The 16222-nt window shown below is 46.6% G+C and overlaps 1 protein-coding gene across 1 annotated transcript; it reads left to right on the top strand.

Moving 5' to 3' along the window:
• Positions 1 to 358: 358 nt before the first annotated feature.
• On the top strand, positions 359 to 15696 carry LOC118210540 (pleckstrin homology domain-containing family M member 2-like). The gene is made up of 20 exons (XM_035386806.1): positions 359 to 1421; positions 1934 to 2040; positions 2337 to 2446; positions 2946 to 3045; positions 3325 to 3412; positions 3811 to 3976; positions 4493 to 4552; positions 6310 to 6523; positions 7210 to 7974; positions 8314 to 8383; positions 8814 to 8904; positions 9045 to 9109; positions 9217 to 9305; positions 9746 to 9878; positions 10328 to 10512; positions 10728 to 10793; positions 11042 to 11201; positions 11570 to 11749; positions 12054 to 12170; positions 12395 to 15696. Exons 1-20 carry the CDS (start codon positions 1362 to 1364, stop codon positions 12530 to 12532), a joined length of 2964 nt encoding a protein of 987 aa, XP_035242697.1. The 5' UTR covers positions 359 to 1361; the 3' UTR covers positions 12533 to 15696.
• The last annotated feature ends 526 nt before the right edge of the window (positions 15697 to 16222 follow it).

Here is a 16222-nt window from a genome sequence, read left to right as displayed (position 1 = left end):
CAATATGCCACCACTAAGTATAGGCTTTACAAAATGAATCCAATGTGGGGCATGGATTTTCAATAGGAAATTACTTCACTGTGATTTTAAGCATTTGCCCATGAGTCTACATGGCATATCAAGGCAACACGAACTTTGACATGTTATGATAGCACAGTATTCTGCTTGACACAGCAACCACTGTGTTTTATCTAAACCATACAAATGATACTGTTGTTGTTAGTCTTAATATTCTTATTCGTGTTTGCATTCATTTATTCATTTTCAATAATAATGATAATATTCATATATCTGTCTGGCTGATCTGTGGTCAGTTTCAGGTCAATGTAATGACATCACTTCCGTTACTTTCCGGAGTTTGTTGTTGACTGTCTGGATGTGTGAGTGGAGTCAAGTTATAATGACTATCCCAACAGCCGCAGCAATGATACAAGCAATTTATCCAAATCCGTTTTTGAAATAAGGACTGTCAGGTCGTCTGAAAAGAAATGTAGAGGTTATGTGATCCTGACAACATGTTAAGAGAGTGACCTGTGGGAAATGAGTAACCTTACAGCGATTAACCTCGGCGACAAAGGCTAGCCAGCTGTTCGTCTGGTAACAGGCAGTGTAGACTATTTCTTGAGCATCCAGGTTTCACGTCTTCTTTTGCAGGAATTTCTGGTGCTTGACTGCGCGTCAATGCCGTATCATATGCAGGCGAGCACCTTCAGGTGGATACCTGCACATTTAAATTGCCGCTAGAATGAAGCCGTGTACCTGGCTAACAGCGAAGGCGGTGTAACTTTACTTCTGGCAAGTGGGTAGTCTAGTCTAGTAGCTTAGTTAGACTAGCTAATGCTGACTGTGTGTCAGTTAACGATGGCTACTGCTGACTACTGTCTGTTTGGCACAGTTGCTTGCATTGTAAGTTAACGTTGGCTAACTCTGATTTAATTTCCTTGCTACCGATATATCGTTCGCAACTTTCTGTTGGTTGCTTAGCTGCTAACTAGCTAGCTAGCTATGTCTTTCGGGTCGGACACATTTCCAAACCTAAAGTTTCTCGAAATTAACACTAACGTTAGGTAGCTGACTAGCTACTCAACTACAGTAGCCAGGTGCAGATTAATATTGGCTCCGATAATGGCAGACGAGCTAGCCAGCCGGATTCGTGGAAGTTTAGCTAATACTGGCTCGTATTAACAGTTAGCATATTAGCTATTGTTGTCAAGCTGGTTTGCTGTTACAGTCTAATAACGTTATCCGACTGGTCATGGGCGATTAAATGGTTGGCTAGCAAGTTAGTTTGGTGACTATTCATAAACCAACCTTACACCTGGAGAACAGCTGGTAAGCATTGGGGGCGAGGACAGTTAGAGATGGATCAACTTAAAGTTAAAGACCGAATCCTGGAAAATCTTTCGTTGTCGGTGAAGAAGGTAAGTAAAAAAAGACTCTTAGGGCCCGGGGTATAAGTAGTATGATAAATTATAATGGCATGTATAGCCTGTGATGCAACTTCTGTACTACTAGGTTTATTTTTGGCACATTTCAATGTAGAAACTTAAACATCACCAAATCTTGTTGTCTCCATAGATAGGCATAGTACAACACGGTTCAACACAAACAATTATCCTGAATTGTGTACAGTTGTATGTTCAAGGCAAACAAAAGTCTAAAAAGGAAGAATTCTACTGGATTTATGCATGTGTAGCACATGATAGCTATTAATACACCAGTGCAATCATACAGTATTTTCTGTAACGTTCCTTTAGCACTGTTAACAAGTGAATTGTTTATACTCCTGTATGACTGAGTTCTAAAGTTTCATTGAAGGAATAAATTGAAAGTTTTTTTGCCTTGAAAAAGTTAGTGATTGTACAATTTACATTGAAAGACACCAGTTCTTGTCATTGCCTTGCTATCAGTGTCTGTATGCATATGTCTTCAGTTGCAGAGTTACTTTGCCGCCTGTGAAGATGAGACTCCAGCTATCAGGAACCATGACCGTGTCTTACAGCGTCTATGTGAGCACTTGGACCACGCCCTCCTCTACGGGTATGAGAAAGGAGCTCTGAGGCTTCTGTTTGTTCACCTGTCTGTCCAGGAACCGGACAGTGGAGAAAACTGTGGTCAATTTTGGAGTGTATGTAGTTACGTGTCTGGTTAAAGGGAAAGGAAAACACTGTGTTGTAGGGTTGCTGTGCTGCCGAGGTTTGTGTTCTGCTGAGCACAAATAACTGAGATGTTTTGTTGGCATAAAAAGTTAGGTAAACCATTTAGCTGTTTATCCTGTTAAACGTTCTTCTCTGGAGTATATGGAGTAGAGAGTGAAGCAGAACACTTTTTCTCAGACTGCAGAACATCTCTTCGGGCTACTGGGTCCTGGTTCTGCATTTCACACGCAGAGAAGCAATCCGGCAGATAGAGGGACTCCAGCAAATTGCCACCAACCTTGGACGCAGTGAGTGAAAACTTGCACCGTTATGCAGACACATGGACAGGCACGTGTAAATTGTACAGTCACGGTCCGCCCTGTTTGCTGGTAGGGAAAGTTGCAAATGCTTATGATTGAGAAAGTATTAAAAAAATTTTTTTTTGCTACATTATTGTAATTCATATACCCTTCTGTAATTATTTTTAACTCCTATTTTTCATGTAGGTAACCTGCTCATAGGCCCTGTTGGTAGCAGGGAGATGACTATGGCAACTCACTTAAAATGAAACTAGTCCTTCCTTGTACAGCTGTTTGTGCACAATCACCTGTGCTCAGATCTGCTCATAGAGAGCAGGGGATTTGCACATTATCTCCTAAAATCTTGATTTTCTAGCCAGTCTGTGTGCTTGGCCATGTGAATGTATTGTAACTAAGAATTATAGATCAGTATCCTTATTTAATGTGGGCAGTGTTGGTAACGTAATTGTTCTGGTAACGGTGGCGTTGTGGTCTGAATCCTGTTTAGGCCGAGCATGGCTGTACTTGGCGCTGAGCGAGAGCTCTCTGGAGAGCTACCTCCGTCTCTTTCAGGAAAACCAGGCCCTGCTGCAGAAGTACTATTATGAGTGAGTCTCTTTTTCTGAAGGCCGATCTCCCATGCATTGAGTTTGACAGCTGTGGTTGGTAGCTGGTGTGTAAATGGTAAAAAAAAAAAAGGACTGCATTTATATAGCGCTTTTATCCAAAGCGCTCTACAATTGATGCCTCTCATTCGCCAGAGCGAAGGACTCTTGCTCAAGGACACTTCGACACGCCCAGGCTGGGGTTTGAACTGGCAACCCTCCGACTGCCAGACAATCGCTCTTACCTCCTGAGCCATGTCGCACCGTATATTTCTTTTACAGAAACGCCTTGGTCTGCAGCCACGATCATCTCACACTGTTCCTCACTCTGGTGTCAGGACTGGAGTTCATTCGATTTGACTTGGAGTTGGTATGTCCACTGCCGTCCTATTAAAAACCATCAGAAGCGTGTCATTGGGCTGCAAGCAGAGGTTTATGAGCCATATGAAACTGAGTGACATTTCTATAGTTATAGTTGGTAAATGTGCTTTCAGTTTTCAATTTCAGTTTCAAACATGTCACAAATGCTATTTGTTTCCCTCTGGTCAACAGCGGCCTGTTGCAAAAATATGTTTGCTTCTAGTGGTGTTGTATGCTATCAATGTAAAATGTACGTTTGTAAGTAGCTTTGGCTAAACGGTTCTGCCAAATTGCTTAATTGTTACAGGATTGTTAATGTAAGATATATTTAGAAAGTGCCTGGGCCCCCCTGCCCCACCCCCTCCCGGTTTGAAACTTAATTTCTTCTCCTTGCTCCCACTGGTGCAGGATGCCCCCTATTTGGATGTGACACCCTACATGCCGGAGTACTACAAGCCCCAGAACCTGTTGGACTTTGAAGAGCGACTGCCCGGTGTGGACAGCCTGTCGCTGCACTCTTTCACCTCCACCAATCTGGAGTGGGACGACAGTGCCATCGCCCCCTCCAGTGAGGGTAAGGACCCCCCCGGGGGCACACCCTATCTCACACATTCGAATGTGTGATCAAATCACCAGTAACGGAAGCCGTTGATTGGCTGGTGTCATATCGGACAGTTAACTGTTAAATTGCACTATTGCTTCACGTATGCTCGCTACCATCCAATTGGCTGCTTAAATTGATTTATTTCAGTTGACCGGAGCATGTGGAATGATAAGGTATCCAAACAACCAATCAAAGTCAACAGTGAAAGACTTGCTGTGAAATTTGACTGCTTTTGACTGTTGACTGATTGATTGTGAAGATAAAAGTTGTGAATGCTCCTCGTATAGTCATTACTTTCTCACCTGCCTGCCTCAACATAGTGACACAAACACGGTTAAGTTGAATTAATGTTGAATTCATTAATAAAAAAACCACAACACAGAAAAAACAAACAAAAATGTTAGCTGTTATGTTTTTTTCCATGTCACTGTTTTATTTTTCTATCTGCCATTCTCTTTATATTCCTTGTCTTCCCTCCATTTTTAGATTATGATTTTGGTGACCTTTTCCCCGTTTTGCAGTCACTGCCCAGTGCTGACTGGGAAGGTGGGAAGAGTTTATCCAATCCCCTCCCTACTCACATGCACGAACACACACACACACACGCACACACACATCTGTGCGTCTGCTCCTCCTGCTGCTCCACGCTTGTCCGGTCGCATGTTTCACTGGCCGGTCTTTTTGTAATCTGTAACGTCAAAGTGCAGTGCTCTGCTACATCCCCATTTATTGGCAAAAACCAACTCTCCTGGCTTCGGTCTTTATCCGTATAATTACTAATGTGGGAAGTGATCACTTTTTTTTGCATTTGCTATATATCTTAAATACCAGTTATTGTTCATTCATTAACACTGGAATTCCTGGAAGGAATGATCTTGGGGAACTAAATACAAACCTGATTGCGTCATAGCAGAAGTCACACAGCATTTAGGGCGATACGGAGTCCTCCATTAACGGGGCTTTCGATCAGGATTCTTTGGGTCTCCAGCACTTGACACTGTTTGATCAGGCTTTGATTGCATTTCAGCAGGGATTTGTAATGGTTAGTCAACATTTGATAGCATTTGAGTTCCTCTCAGTTGCTCAGATCACCTGTGGATATCCTTGAAGAGAAGTGTATGGGTCATTGTTTCATCAAGAGTGGATGCAGACAACCAGAAGAGAAAGGCAGTGTTTGTAATTCTTATGGAGAAAGTCAGTTGCTGCCTTAAGTGGTTTACATGGGAACTGTGACTGTTTAGAGTTCTTGGCTGGACCACAACAGCGGGGCCAGCCCTACAAACGTGAATGTTTATGACTGACTGACTGACTGACTGACTGACTGAGTGATAAAGTTACACCGCGCATGTCTGTGACGTTGGCCGGTAGTCCAGCCATATACTAGGTTTTAGGGGAGGGTTGAGGAAGCAATAGAAGACAGTGCTAGAGTGCATGCTACTAAAAGTTTGTTAGTAAAAGCTTTTTGAGAGGATGAATAATTACTTCTCTTTGGCATGGATCCATTTGAAGACAATATGGGGTGAGTTTGTTTAGTCTTTGCATCCATCATTATGCTGAGAAATAGCTAAACCATTTGTATTGATAGTATTTCTCTGAAAACGCACGAAAGCACGCTGGTATAATAAAACAATGACGTATATATATATATATATATATAGTCCGCTTCGTTCTGTTGCTACCATAATATGACAAACTGTCTTGTGTCTACAGCTGCAGTTTCTTGCTGCAATTACTAATATTGAATATAAACAAAAGACGCAATTTATGCTGTGGTCTTCCAATGTCTAAATAATTAATACGGTACTCTGCGGCTATGCAATCAGGTTACCTCTGCAACAAAATACATGTTCTGAGTTTGGATTTTATGTAGATGATCTGTTTGTCTGGGTTTGGGTTTTCCCTTACAGCATGGACTGGTACTAATACACACTACAACCCCTCAGTGTTGCTGATGTAACTCACCCTGTCTGGTGTCTAACCTTGTAAGCAATAGCTGCAAAATGCCAGAGCCACAGAGTTAAAAATGGGTCAAACAAATAAATCGATCAGTCCTCAATGGATCAGTAAGTTTTTTTGATTAGATGCATTTTGGCATGTTGATGTGTCAATGTGTATGTGTCTGTCTGTTTTTGTATGTGTCTGCAAGTTTTAATCATGTTCAGTGTGTCCTGGCATGAGGTGTCTGTCTGTATATGTTTATTCTGACCTTATTGGTTGTGTTTTGTCACTGTATCTGATTGGTGCCTCATCCTGTCTGTTTGTCTGCCTCTCTGATTCAGTGTCTGCTGTTCCTCTTCCTACAGAGGGTGACCTCACTGACCCCGTCCCCTGCCCTTGCTCCATCGCCCCAGAATCCCCGCCGGTCATCGCCACGGTGATGGGGACGGGAGCAGCGGGGGCCTTCACAAAAGACTCGGGCGCATGCACGTACGCTGACGTCACTCCCACCCAGAGGACCAGCTGGCCAGACTGCTCAAATGGGGACGACACTGAAAGCACAGAGCTGGAGGTCATCCGGTCAGCAGAGCTCTCTCATTACTGCTCCTTACTGTCCATTACTGCTTATTCATGCTCATGACTACTCCTTACTGTTCATTACTGCTTATTCATGCTCATGACTACTCGTTACTGTCCATTACTGCTTATTCATGCTCATGACTACTCCTTACTGTTCATTACTGCTTATTCATGCTCATGACTACTCGTTACTGTTAATTACTGCTTATTAATGCTCATGACTACTCGTTACTGTTCATTACTGCTTATTCATGCTCATGACTACTCGTTACTGTCCATTACTGCTTATTCATGCTCATAACTACTCGTTACTGTTCATTACTGCTTATTCATGCTCATGACTACTCCTTACTGTCCATTACTGCTTATTCATGCTCATGACTACTCGTTACTGTTCATTACTGCTTATTCATGCTCATGACTACTCCTTACTGTTCATTACTGCTTATTCATGCTCATGACTACTCGTTATTGTTCATTACTGCTTATTCATGCTCATGACTACTCGTTACTGTTCATTACTGCTTATTAATGCTCATGACTACTCGTTACTGTTTGTTGCTGCTCATTGACGTACATTACTGCTCATTACAGTTCACCAATCAAGCATCATGCCGCAAATGTTGAAGTGAAAATAATGTTGAAAATAAGAGGTTTTTACTGTGTTCCTCTCGCTCCTGTCCCAGGGTGGCCCGTCGGAGGAAGCCGGGGAAGAGGCGGCGAGGGAAGGGGGTGTCGGAGTGTGTAGAGAGGGCACATGAGGAGGCTCCAGGGGGCTGCTGCACTGGGGAGGGGCCCGTGTCCTCTGGAGGGCCCCGTGAGGAAGGGACGGGCCCGGTGACGGCCCGGGACGAGGAGGCGGAGGAGGACGTGGAGGGGTTGCTCCGCCTCCCGGAGATGACTGACACCTCGTCCATGGAGGGCGTAGGAGAGCTCCTGAGCGAGGTGGTGAACAGCCTGGACAGGGACGGGCGTGGCTGGGAGGGGGAGGCCGGAGGGGGCCGCGGGACGAAGGGAGGCTCCAGTGCTGGGGCAGGGCCGGGCCCCCTGTGCCCACAGCAGCAGCCCTTTCGGGGGGACCCTGAGGCTGAGCCCCCTGCCACGCCCTCCCCCCTGTCCCGCCCCACGGCTCAGGACCCCACCTTCCTGCAGGTCCCCCCAGCTCCTGCAGATTTCTACCGTTTCACCCCCCACAGTCCCGGCTCTGCTGTCCCGTGCGACGAACACGATGACCCCGCAGAGCCTGGCCAGTCAGAGGCCCTGCCGGGTTGCCATGACGATGAGGGAGAGAAGCCAGTGGCACCAGACTCCGCCCCCGCCCTAGTGGAGGAGGGAGAGGAGGCGTGTCCTGAGCGGGAGGAGAACGGGCATCGCACAGACGAAGAGAGCCAGGAAGTGAAGGAGGAGGAGCCGACCGGCCCGGCAGACAGCAGCCATCCTGCTGAAATCCAGTGAGACGCCTGTCATTAAACACCGTAGTGTTTGGCTAGTTGATCTCTGTAAATTACATTACAGACATTAGCAGATGCTCTTATCCAGAACCACTTACACAACATTTCACCATTTATACAGCTGGATCTATACTGAGCAATGCAGGTTAAGTAGCTTGCTCAAGGGTACAACGGTAGTGGTAACGGTTGGTCTTGTAACCTTTAGGTTGCATGACCAGCTCCTTACCCATTCCACAACACTGTCGCCCACTACGCCTACTGTTATGGTATGCGGTCCCTTTAAGCTTTTGAACTGAATTCCCTGTCTCTGTGGCACTGACCGTGAGCTTTTTATTTCAGGGTGGACAACAACCACCTGCTGCTGCTCATGCTGCATGTGTTCAGGGAGAGCGAGGAGCAGCTCTACAAGGTGAGGGGGGTGGGAGGGAGTTAGGCCAGCTGTGCCACAGACAGGCTAGAGCTGGTCCAGTGTGCACATACACACACACACACACACACAGACGTACATACGCAGACACACATACACAGATGCACAAATTTACACACATGCACACACACCGACATGCGTACACACACATGCAGACACGCATACACACACACACGCACACACACACACATACACACACACACACACACACACACACAAACACACCCGCATGCACACACAGACATGCATACACCCACACACACACACACCCACATCATGTGTAGTGTGATTACATCAAGCCCACACGTGTAAGGCTGCCTGGAGGAGAACACAATGTGTTTTATCCGGCAGGAGACCAGGGGACCAGCGGGGGTTGGGTCTGAGCTCTCTGTTTTAACCAGTGGTCTTTCAGGTGGTGAGCATGAGCACAGGCCACATGGAGGGCAACCTGCAGGCGCTCTACGTGCTGCTGACGGACTGCTGCGTTTACATGCTACGCAGAGGTGAGCTCCACTGGGCTAGCTGTCAGCACCAGGGCTAGCTGTCAGCACCACGGCTAGCTGTCAGCACCAGGGCTGTGTTTGAGGGCTTAAGGACGCTCTGGTTTCCTTACAAATTTCCCGTGTGTTCCCTCTTTCCCAAGGGTCTGTGGAGAAGCCCTACACCGTGGAGGACAGCCTGAGCTACAGCGAGCTCGACTCCATCTCCGTGAGTGTGGCCTAGCTGTGTGTGGTGCCCAGCTGTGCGTGGAGCGTGGGGCTCTGGGCTCTGTTAGTGAGGTCTGTGACTGGAGGCCGTGTGCGTCTGTGTCTCAGGTGGGTCTGGACCAGCAGACGGTCCGGCTGGTGTGTGCCGACAGGAGCAGGCAGTTCCTGCTGGACACTGCGGACGTGTCGCTGACCGTGTGAGTGCCACCTCCGCCCCCTTCCTCTGGCTCCCAGCTTTTATGTTGTGCACATGCTTTTATTTAGATCTAAAAGTAGTGTATGAGGCTGTGCTTTTTTTTTTTTTTTGTCAAACACAGCTGTACACCGATCTCTCACACTGCAGCCCTACGTTGTGGAGGTGTCATACTGTTTATGAATTTGGAGGCGACTTACTGATGAGCATTAGAGTATTATGAAGACATTCTCATAAATACCAGTGAATACGGTGTATATCTGTTGCCATAAGCGCTTCTCTGTAAAGTTGTGCAAGTACCCCCAGTAAGTGGTAATGAGCACTCTTGCTAAAGTACACACGGAGGCTAACAGTCAGCTGTAATAAGGCCGTCACCTTAAATTTCGGTCCTTGACTCGTGTGTTACCCTCTCACTCCCGTGGCCTGCCTGTGTCTTTCCCTCAGCTGGTTTCTGGATGCTTTGAATTCGGCCATGGCTGGAGGACGTGGGGAGCCCCCCCGCCCGCCCGTCCTGACAGACGCGACCATGGAGAGGCTCGCCCTCACCAAGTTTGTGTGCCAGGAGGCGCACTGCCAGGTACAGCTCGCTCCGCCCAGGCTGAGTAAAGGCCTCTCCCGTTTAGAGCCGGTTACACTGACCGTAAGACACATTCATCCTTCACTGTGACATGAAGCCAAAAACAACCAATCCCTGCCCTAAGATAATTGCACAAAGTTGTCATTGTGCTTATATAATCTTTGGAAGTTGGTGCGATAACGGAAAATCAGGGGTTTTCCAGGTTCCCCCCACCCAGACTCAGAGGCATCCATGGGACCCCCATCACAAGTTTATTATTTGATATTATATTTTGATACATTTTCCCAAATCTAGTCATTGCATGTTAAGTCTGGCCAGGGACCTCCAACAGTACCTTAAAGGATCCCCTGTTGAGAATCCAGGCAATAAATAGCCTCAGTATGTTCAGGATCATTATTCAGCTACCAGACATCCAGGCTGTTTTTTCTGTGTGCTGCATTGTACTGCAGGTGTCTGAGGTGTGCATACAGCTGTATTCTCTGGTTCACTGGGAGGACCCCATGGATGTGACTGTGGGCTCCCCTGTGAATGGGCCCCTGGCCTCCAGCAGCACTAAGGAGGGGCCCCTGTTTTACCGTGCGGGGACCTCTTACCTGGGCAGGGGGCACTGGAAGAGGTGCTACCTTGTTCTCAGGTACAGTCACTTATGTTTGGTTTAAATGCCTGCTGTCCTACTTTTATCGATTTATTTGTGTTCCACTCTTGGTGCTTTTGGTGCTTGGTGTTTTTTTTTCCAGAAGTCCTGTAATATTGTGCAGTATGGACACGTTTGCATGTTGAGTTGGTGCTTTTTGTCACATTTTTACCTTCTTCCTACTTTGATCAAACGAAATGCTTTATATTTTACAGCAATGGTATACTGTATCAGTACCCAGAGAGAACAGACGTGAAACCACTTCTGTCCATTTCCTTGGGGTAAGACCGAAGTACTTGCAACACGCTGTTGAACTTTGTTGTGTTGTTGTGTGGTACTAAGGCTTGGGCTGCTCACATGACCACACAAAAATCCAATCCAGCCCAGTACTGAGAAACTCAACCTTACAGTTAATGAATGTGATTTCCCTTGTTTTGAGCCTACAGAATAGTTCATCACCTGCATTGTTCATCGCTTTGCTCGTGGCGGGCGTGGGTAATTTCGGGGGATTTCCCATGATGCCTTGCAGAGGGGAGCACTGCGGGGGCTGCCGGCGCTCCGGGTCCTCGGAGAGGCGGAACGCGTTCCAGGTGGTCCTGCCCAAGCGGCCGCCGCTGGAGCTGAGCGCCGACAGCGAGGGGGACGTGGCCGAGTGGATGCAGCTGCTCTGCCAGGCGGCCTGCAGGGGGGTGAGGTCACACGCCAGCGTGCACACGGGCCCCCGAGGGACGCAACTACAGCTCCAATCCCCCCCCCCCCGCAACCTGTCTGTTCTTTTTGGAAATATTTGTAGCACTGGTAACTGAAGAATAACTCTCTCTCTCTCACTCTCACACTCTCTCACGCTTTCCCTTTCTCTCTCATGCTTTCCCTTTCTCTCTCACGCTTTCTCTTTCTCTCTTACGCTTTCTCTTTCTCTCTCATGCTTTCTCTTTCTCTTACATGCTTTCTCTTTCTCTCACACGCTTTCTATTTCTGTCACACACTTTCTCTTTCTCTCTCATACTCCCTTTTCTCTCTCTTTCTCCCTCTCACTCTCTCCCTACCTCCCTTACAGATGATCCCGCAGGGAGCTGGCCCCTCCCCATGTATCCCATGCTGCCTCGTGCTGACGGACAGGCAGTTGCTGACGTGTCACCAGGACTGCCAGACCAGCTTCTTCCGCTCCCTGGGGACGGCCGAGCTGCGTGACATCACCGCCGTGTGCCTGGAGACGGACGCAGCGTACTGCGTCATTGTGAGTCACCGATGACTCCACGCAGTTTACTGGTTTAAATGGCGTGTTTTCTGGGATGGCAGGTTAAAGGGCGTCTCTCTCTCTCTCTCTCTCTCTCTCTCTCTCTCTCTCTCTCTCTCTCTCTCTCTCTCTCTCTCTCTCTCTCTCTCTCTCTCTCTCTCTCTCTCTCTCTCTCTCTCTCTCTCTCTCTCTCTCTCTCTCTCTCTCTCTCTCTCTCTCTCTCTCTCTCTCTCTCTCTCTCTCTCTCTCTCTCTCTCTCTCTCTCTCTCTCTCTCTCTCTCTCTCTCTCTCTGTCCTTTTACAGGAGTTCAGTGAGGAGCGCGCTCAGTTCCTGCCCCCCTGGGTTCTGTACTTCAGCGGCTGTGAGGAGAGAGATCGGCTGCTCGGGGCTCTGCAGAATGCATGGAGGGACGTCTTTCAGGTTAGACAGGAGGAGGAGGAGAACCATGAAGAGAACTGCATACATAGAACATGCTAGAAAGCAACATTAAACACTGTAATGGGATTAAACTTGTCTCCTCATTGCCCCGCCCCTCTCCTCATTGCCCCGCCCCTCTCCTCACCACCCCGCCCATCTCCTCCTCGCCCCCGCTCCTCTCCTCCTCGCCCCCGCCCCTCTCCTCATGTCCTTCTCCCGTTCCCCAGCTGACTCTCCCGCAGAAGGGCGTGTCGGACCCCGCTGTACAGACGCGCTGCAGGGAGGCGCTGGCTCTGATCAGGAGCGGCTGGCAGCGCGGGGACGGCCTGCACCCTGGCACAGCCCCCAGAGAGCCCTGGTGCTGAGGGACCCGGGGGGGGGGGGGCGGAGCCTTTAGGGACGTGGTCACGGAAACATCTGCTAACAGCACCCGCCGTGCCAATCCCCTTTGCAAAGCACCTTCCCTGGATTACATGCGGGACTCTGTATTCCCGGGGGTAGAGAAGATGGTGGCAATGTAGCGTTTCAGTCACTCCAGAAGGGTTACAGAGTGAGACGGTTGGTTGTGTTAAAGCTGACCTGCTTATCCCCAGGTCTTCCGTTTAATAATAATGCTGCGTTAGACCTCGGGCCCTCAGCGCACTGTGGTCTCAGTGTGGAGACCTGGTGTCAGTGCTCCCCGGAGTCTCTAAAGTGCTCTGCGGATGTCGCTGCAGAGAGGGGCCGAGGAGGGGAATGACGGGCTCAGTCTGGGGACCGTGAGCACAAAAGCTGCTGGATTTCGGACCTGCGGAAGGGCCGGGTTTTTACCTCACTTTAATGTCAGGCGGTGCGGTCGAGCTGACCGTGCGGGACGAGGGAGAGGAGCGGGCTCAGGTCAGCGCGTTGGAGTCCTGAAGGAGAAGAGGGAGACCTGCACTAAACCCTGTAAAGGTCACTGTTCATCTGGGAAAGACGGTGAACTAAAGCTCAGTATTTATTGCACAGTGTCATTTTATTAGTTTTTATATTTTCATGGTTTGTGTTAGTCTGAACACTCTGGCCTTGAGTGGATTGTGCGTGTGCGCATGCACGCGCACTACTGCATTAACATTTCAGAAGTTTTTATTTTATTTCCTCTTTTATTTTTCAAAAAATATAGGGAGCAATGGTTACAGTTGCATGCCGTTACCATGAGGTATTAAAGTGTGTGTGTGTGTGTGTGTGTGTGTGTGTGTGTGTGCGTGCGTGCGTTTGGCATGTTGGAGGTTTTTTATTCTTACTAATTGACACTAGATACAATGGAGCATTATGAGTTTGAATGCACACAGGATGAATGAATAAGCTGTTGTGGTGTGAAAGTAATTGGGCCTCATTCACGAAACGTGTACAATCACATTTGATCATAAACTGTGTACTTGTGTTTCCAAGAATATTTTGCCATTCATAATTTTTTTCTTATCTGTATTTGTTTGTGGCTGTTTCTTTACGCTAATCACATGAACAGGATTGTGCATAACATTTACAAGCAGTCAGCATTCATCGTCTCATACACCTGGGATACGCACAAAAACAAAAGGTCTGCACATGTCATAAATCCCATATTGGTTTTTTTTGTAGGAACATTTTAAAGAATAAAAGTAAGAATAATTTAAGAAAGGTTTGGTGAATGAGGCCCATTGTCTTTGGGAGGAGGAGGAAATAAGAGTCGGGTGCTGCTTCTGTTAATGGTGGAAGAGGTTCTGCACTGCGCGGAGTGTCCGTCCTGTTTGAGGCTCAGTACAGTGCTGTGGCTTTGCTCTCGCTGATGGGCACTGGCTGATGTTGGAAAGTTGGGCTGTGACGGTTTGATTGACAGTTTACATGGCTCCTCCCCTGAGTGATCTCTGCCTCCACACTGCCTTCAACTCAGATCAGCAACTGGAGAGTACTGGTATTTACTACTGCAGATCCAACTGGGATAAATCTGAAAATTTATGGGGAAAAAAAAACATTATTCGGCTTTCTTTGAAGAAATGACTATTTTTAGTGGGACAGAAAGGATCTGGGGCAAAACTAATGTAAATACTTTGCAATTAACAAAGTCACTGGAAAGTAGTTTTAATACTCCACGCACATCATTTTCTATCTTGATGTTTCTTCCCTTTTAAAGTTATAGCGCTCAGTTTGCAAACAACTGTCCCTTTTATCACATTGAGAAATTGGTTTTTTAAAAGTTCCAGCCACATATGGGCATACATTCACACTCCATTTGCCACTCACGTCATTCTGAATTCTTCCCCCCTTTCTCCAAATTCCAATGCAATATAAAAATCCTTAGAGTGGCTTTATTCAGATGTGTGGGAACTGAGAGGCTGCTGATATCTGAGGTCACCATTATCACTGTTATTTACCTGTGGCCTTCTCCTATAAAACTTTAAAATATAATCTTAATCTGTACATATATAATCTTTTTTTTAGAACAATATTTAAAGGTGGTTAACAAAGAAAAAATGCTGCAAAGAAGGGGAGAGTGCATGTGAAGTTAATGCAAGAGACTAGTTTAGGACAGATATTGCATCCGAAGCAAAGCAAAAATGTAGTAATGGCTCTCAAATAGCTGGTCCTGAAGTTGCTTCCTGTGTAGGTTCAGAGAAGTTGCTTCCTGTGTAGGTTTTGGGAAGTTGCTTCCTGTGTAGGTTCAGAGAAGTTGCTTCCTGTGTAGGTTCAGGGAAGATGCTTCTTGTGTAGGTTCAGGGAAGTTGCTTCCTGTGTGGGTTCAGGGAAGTTGCTTCCTGTGTGGGTTCAGAGAAGTTGCTTCCTGTGTAAGTTCAGGGAAGTTGCTTCCTGTGTAGGTTCAGGGAAGTTGCTTCCTGTGTGGGTTGAGGATGCCGTGCTCCGCTCAGTGCCTCTGTCACAAACCCTCCTCCAGCTTTCCTCCCAGTGCTTTGACTTGAGTAAACGGCACACCTGGCTATTCTGCCGAAAAACAAGAGCCACCATGAGCACACTCCTCTGGCGTCTTCGCCCACATTTTTCTGCAGTAAAAGCAGGACAGTTTACACCTCTCTTTCCCTCTGGGGGTTCTGCCTTATTCCATATTTATTCTATTTCTGTTCATTTGGACACTTTGGTTTTTTTTTTTTCCTGCTGAATTTCCCATGTAAAATTGGGAGTTTTTACAAGTTCAGATATGCAAGAGGCCCGAAACGTTTTATGAAAAATAATGTTTGTGCATTATTGCAGTCAAAATGAATTGATTCAAGAAAGCTGTTTGGCGTTCAGTTTTGGGAATGCCACAGTTTTTATTTTCTTCTTCCCATTGAAGGATTGCCCGAGTATTCACAGGACATTGCTGGTGAATTACGTTTTTATTTTTCAGATGACTTGAAGAAGCCTAATGAAATGAATGTGCAGTATGGCATTCAAATACAATCTCAGCCACACCTCATAACCTGCATGTTTTTAATGAGCTTTTATATTGTAACATAACATGAATAATGTGTACATATGTTAACATGGTACTGTATGTAACACAGCAGAAATAAAGGCATATGTATTTACCTCTTAATTATTACTTAAATGAGATAATTCTTATTATTGGGGGTGCTGTATCTGAGTAACGCGTTAATGTGTTCCTTGTCCAATGGTGCACTTTGATTTCAGGGTTGTCCATAATTTAAAAGCCACAGGGCCTTTTACTTGTATGACTATGTGGCGTTATGGACCTTTATGTGTTGCTCAAATGAACTTCGGATAAGGATACTGGTGCGCTAAGGATTCTACCAGGATATACGAGACATTTTTACAGTGTGTAAATAGCGTCATTTTGGTCCTTGCAGTTGGGGTAACGAAACTTACGCGAATTAATCTTCATGCAATTTCAAGTGCGTTTGAATTTGGCTGGTGTCAAGTTGCATTACTAAGTATTTTGCGGGCATTCAGCATGCGACTACTTACAAATGACCTTAAATGGTGTGAAAGCGCTCTGAAAAAAAGACGCTTTTGATTTTTTGTTCCATCAATTCTGGGCCGCTAGTTTTTGGATTGTTGCGTTTTGCGCTTCATCGCAGAAAGTTTTTCTGTTTATGTATTTT

This window comes from Anguilla anguilla, chromosome 13 (genome assembly GCF_013347855.1).
Source record: "Anguilla anguilla isolate fAngAng1 chromosome 13, fAngAng1.pri, whole genome shotgun sequence".
NCBI classification, from domain to species: Eukaryota; Metazoa; Chordata; class Actinopteri; order Anguilliformes; family Anguillidae; genus Anguilla; species Anguilla anguilla.
The sequence above is the reverse complement of the archived record's forward strand: the minus strand, read 5'-3'. Positions and strand labels throughout refer to the sequence as shown.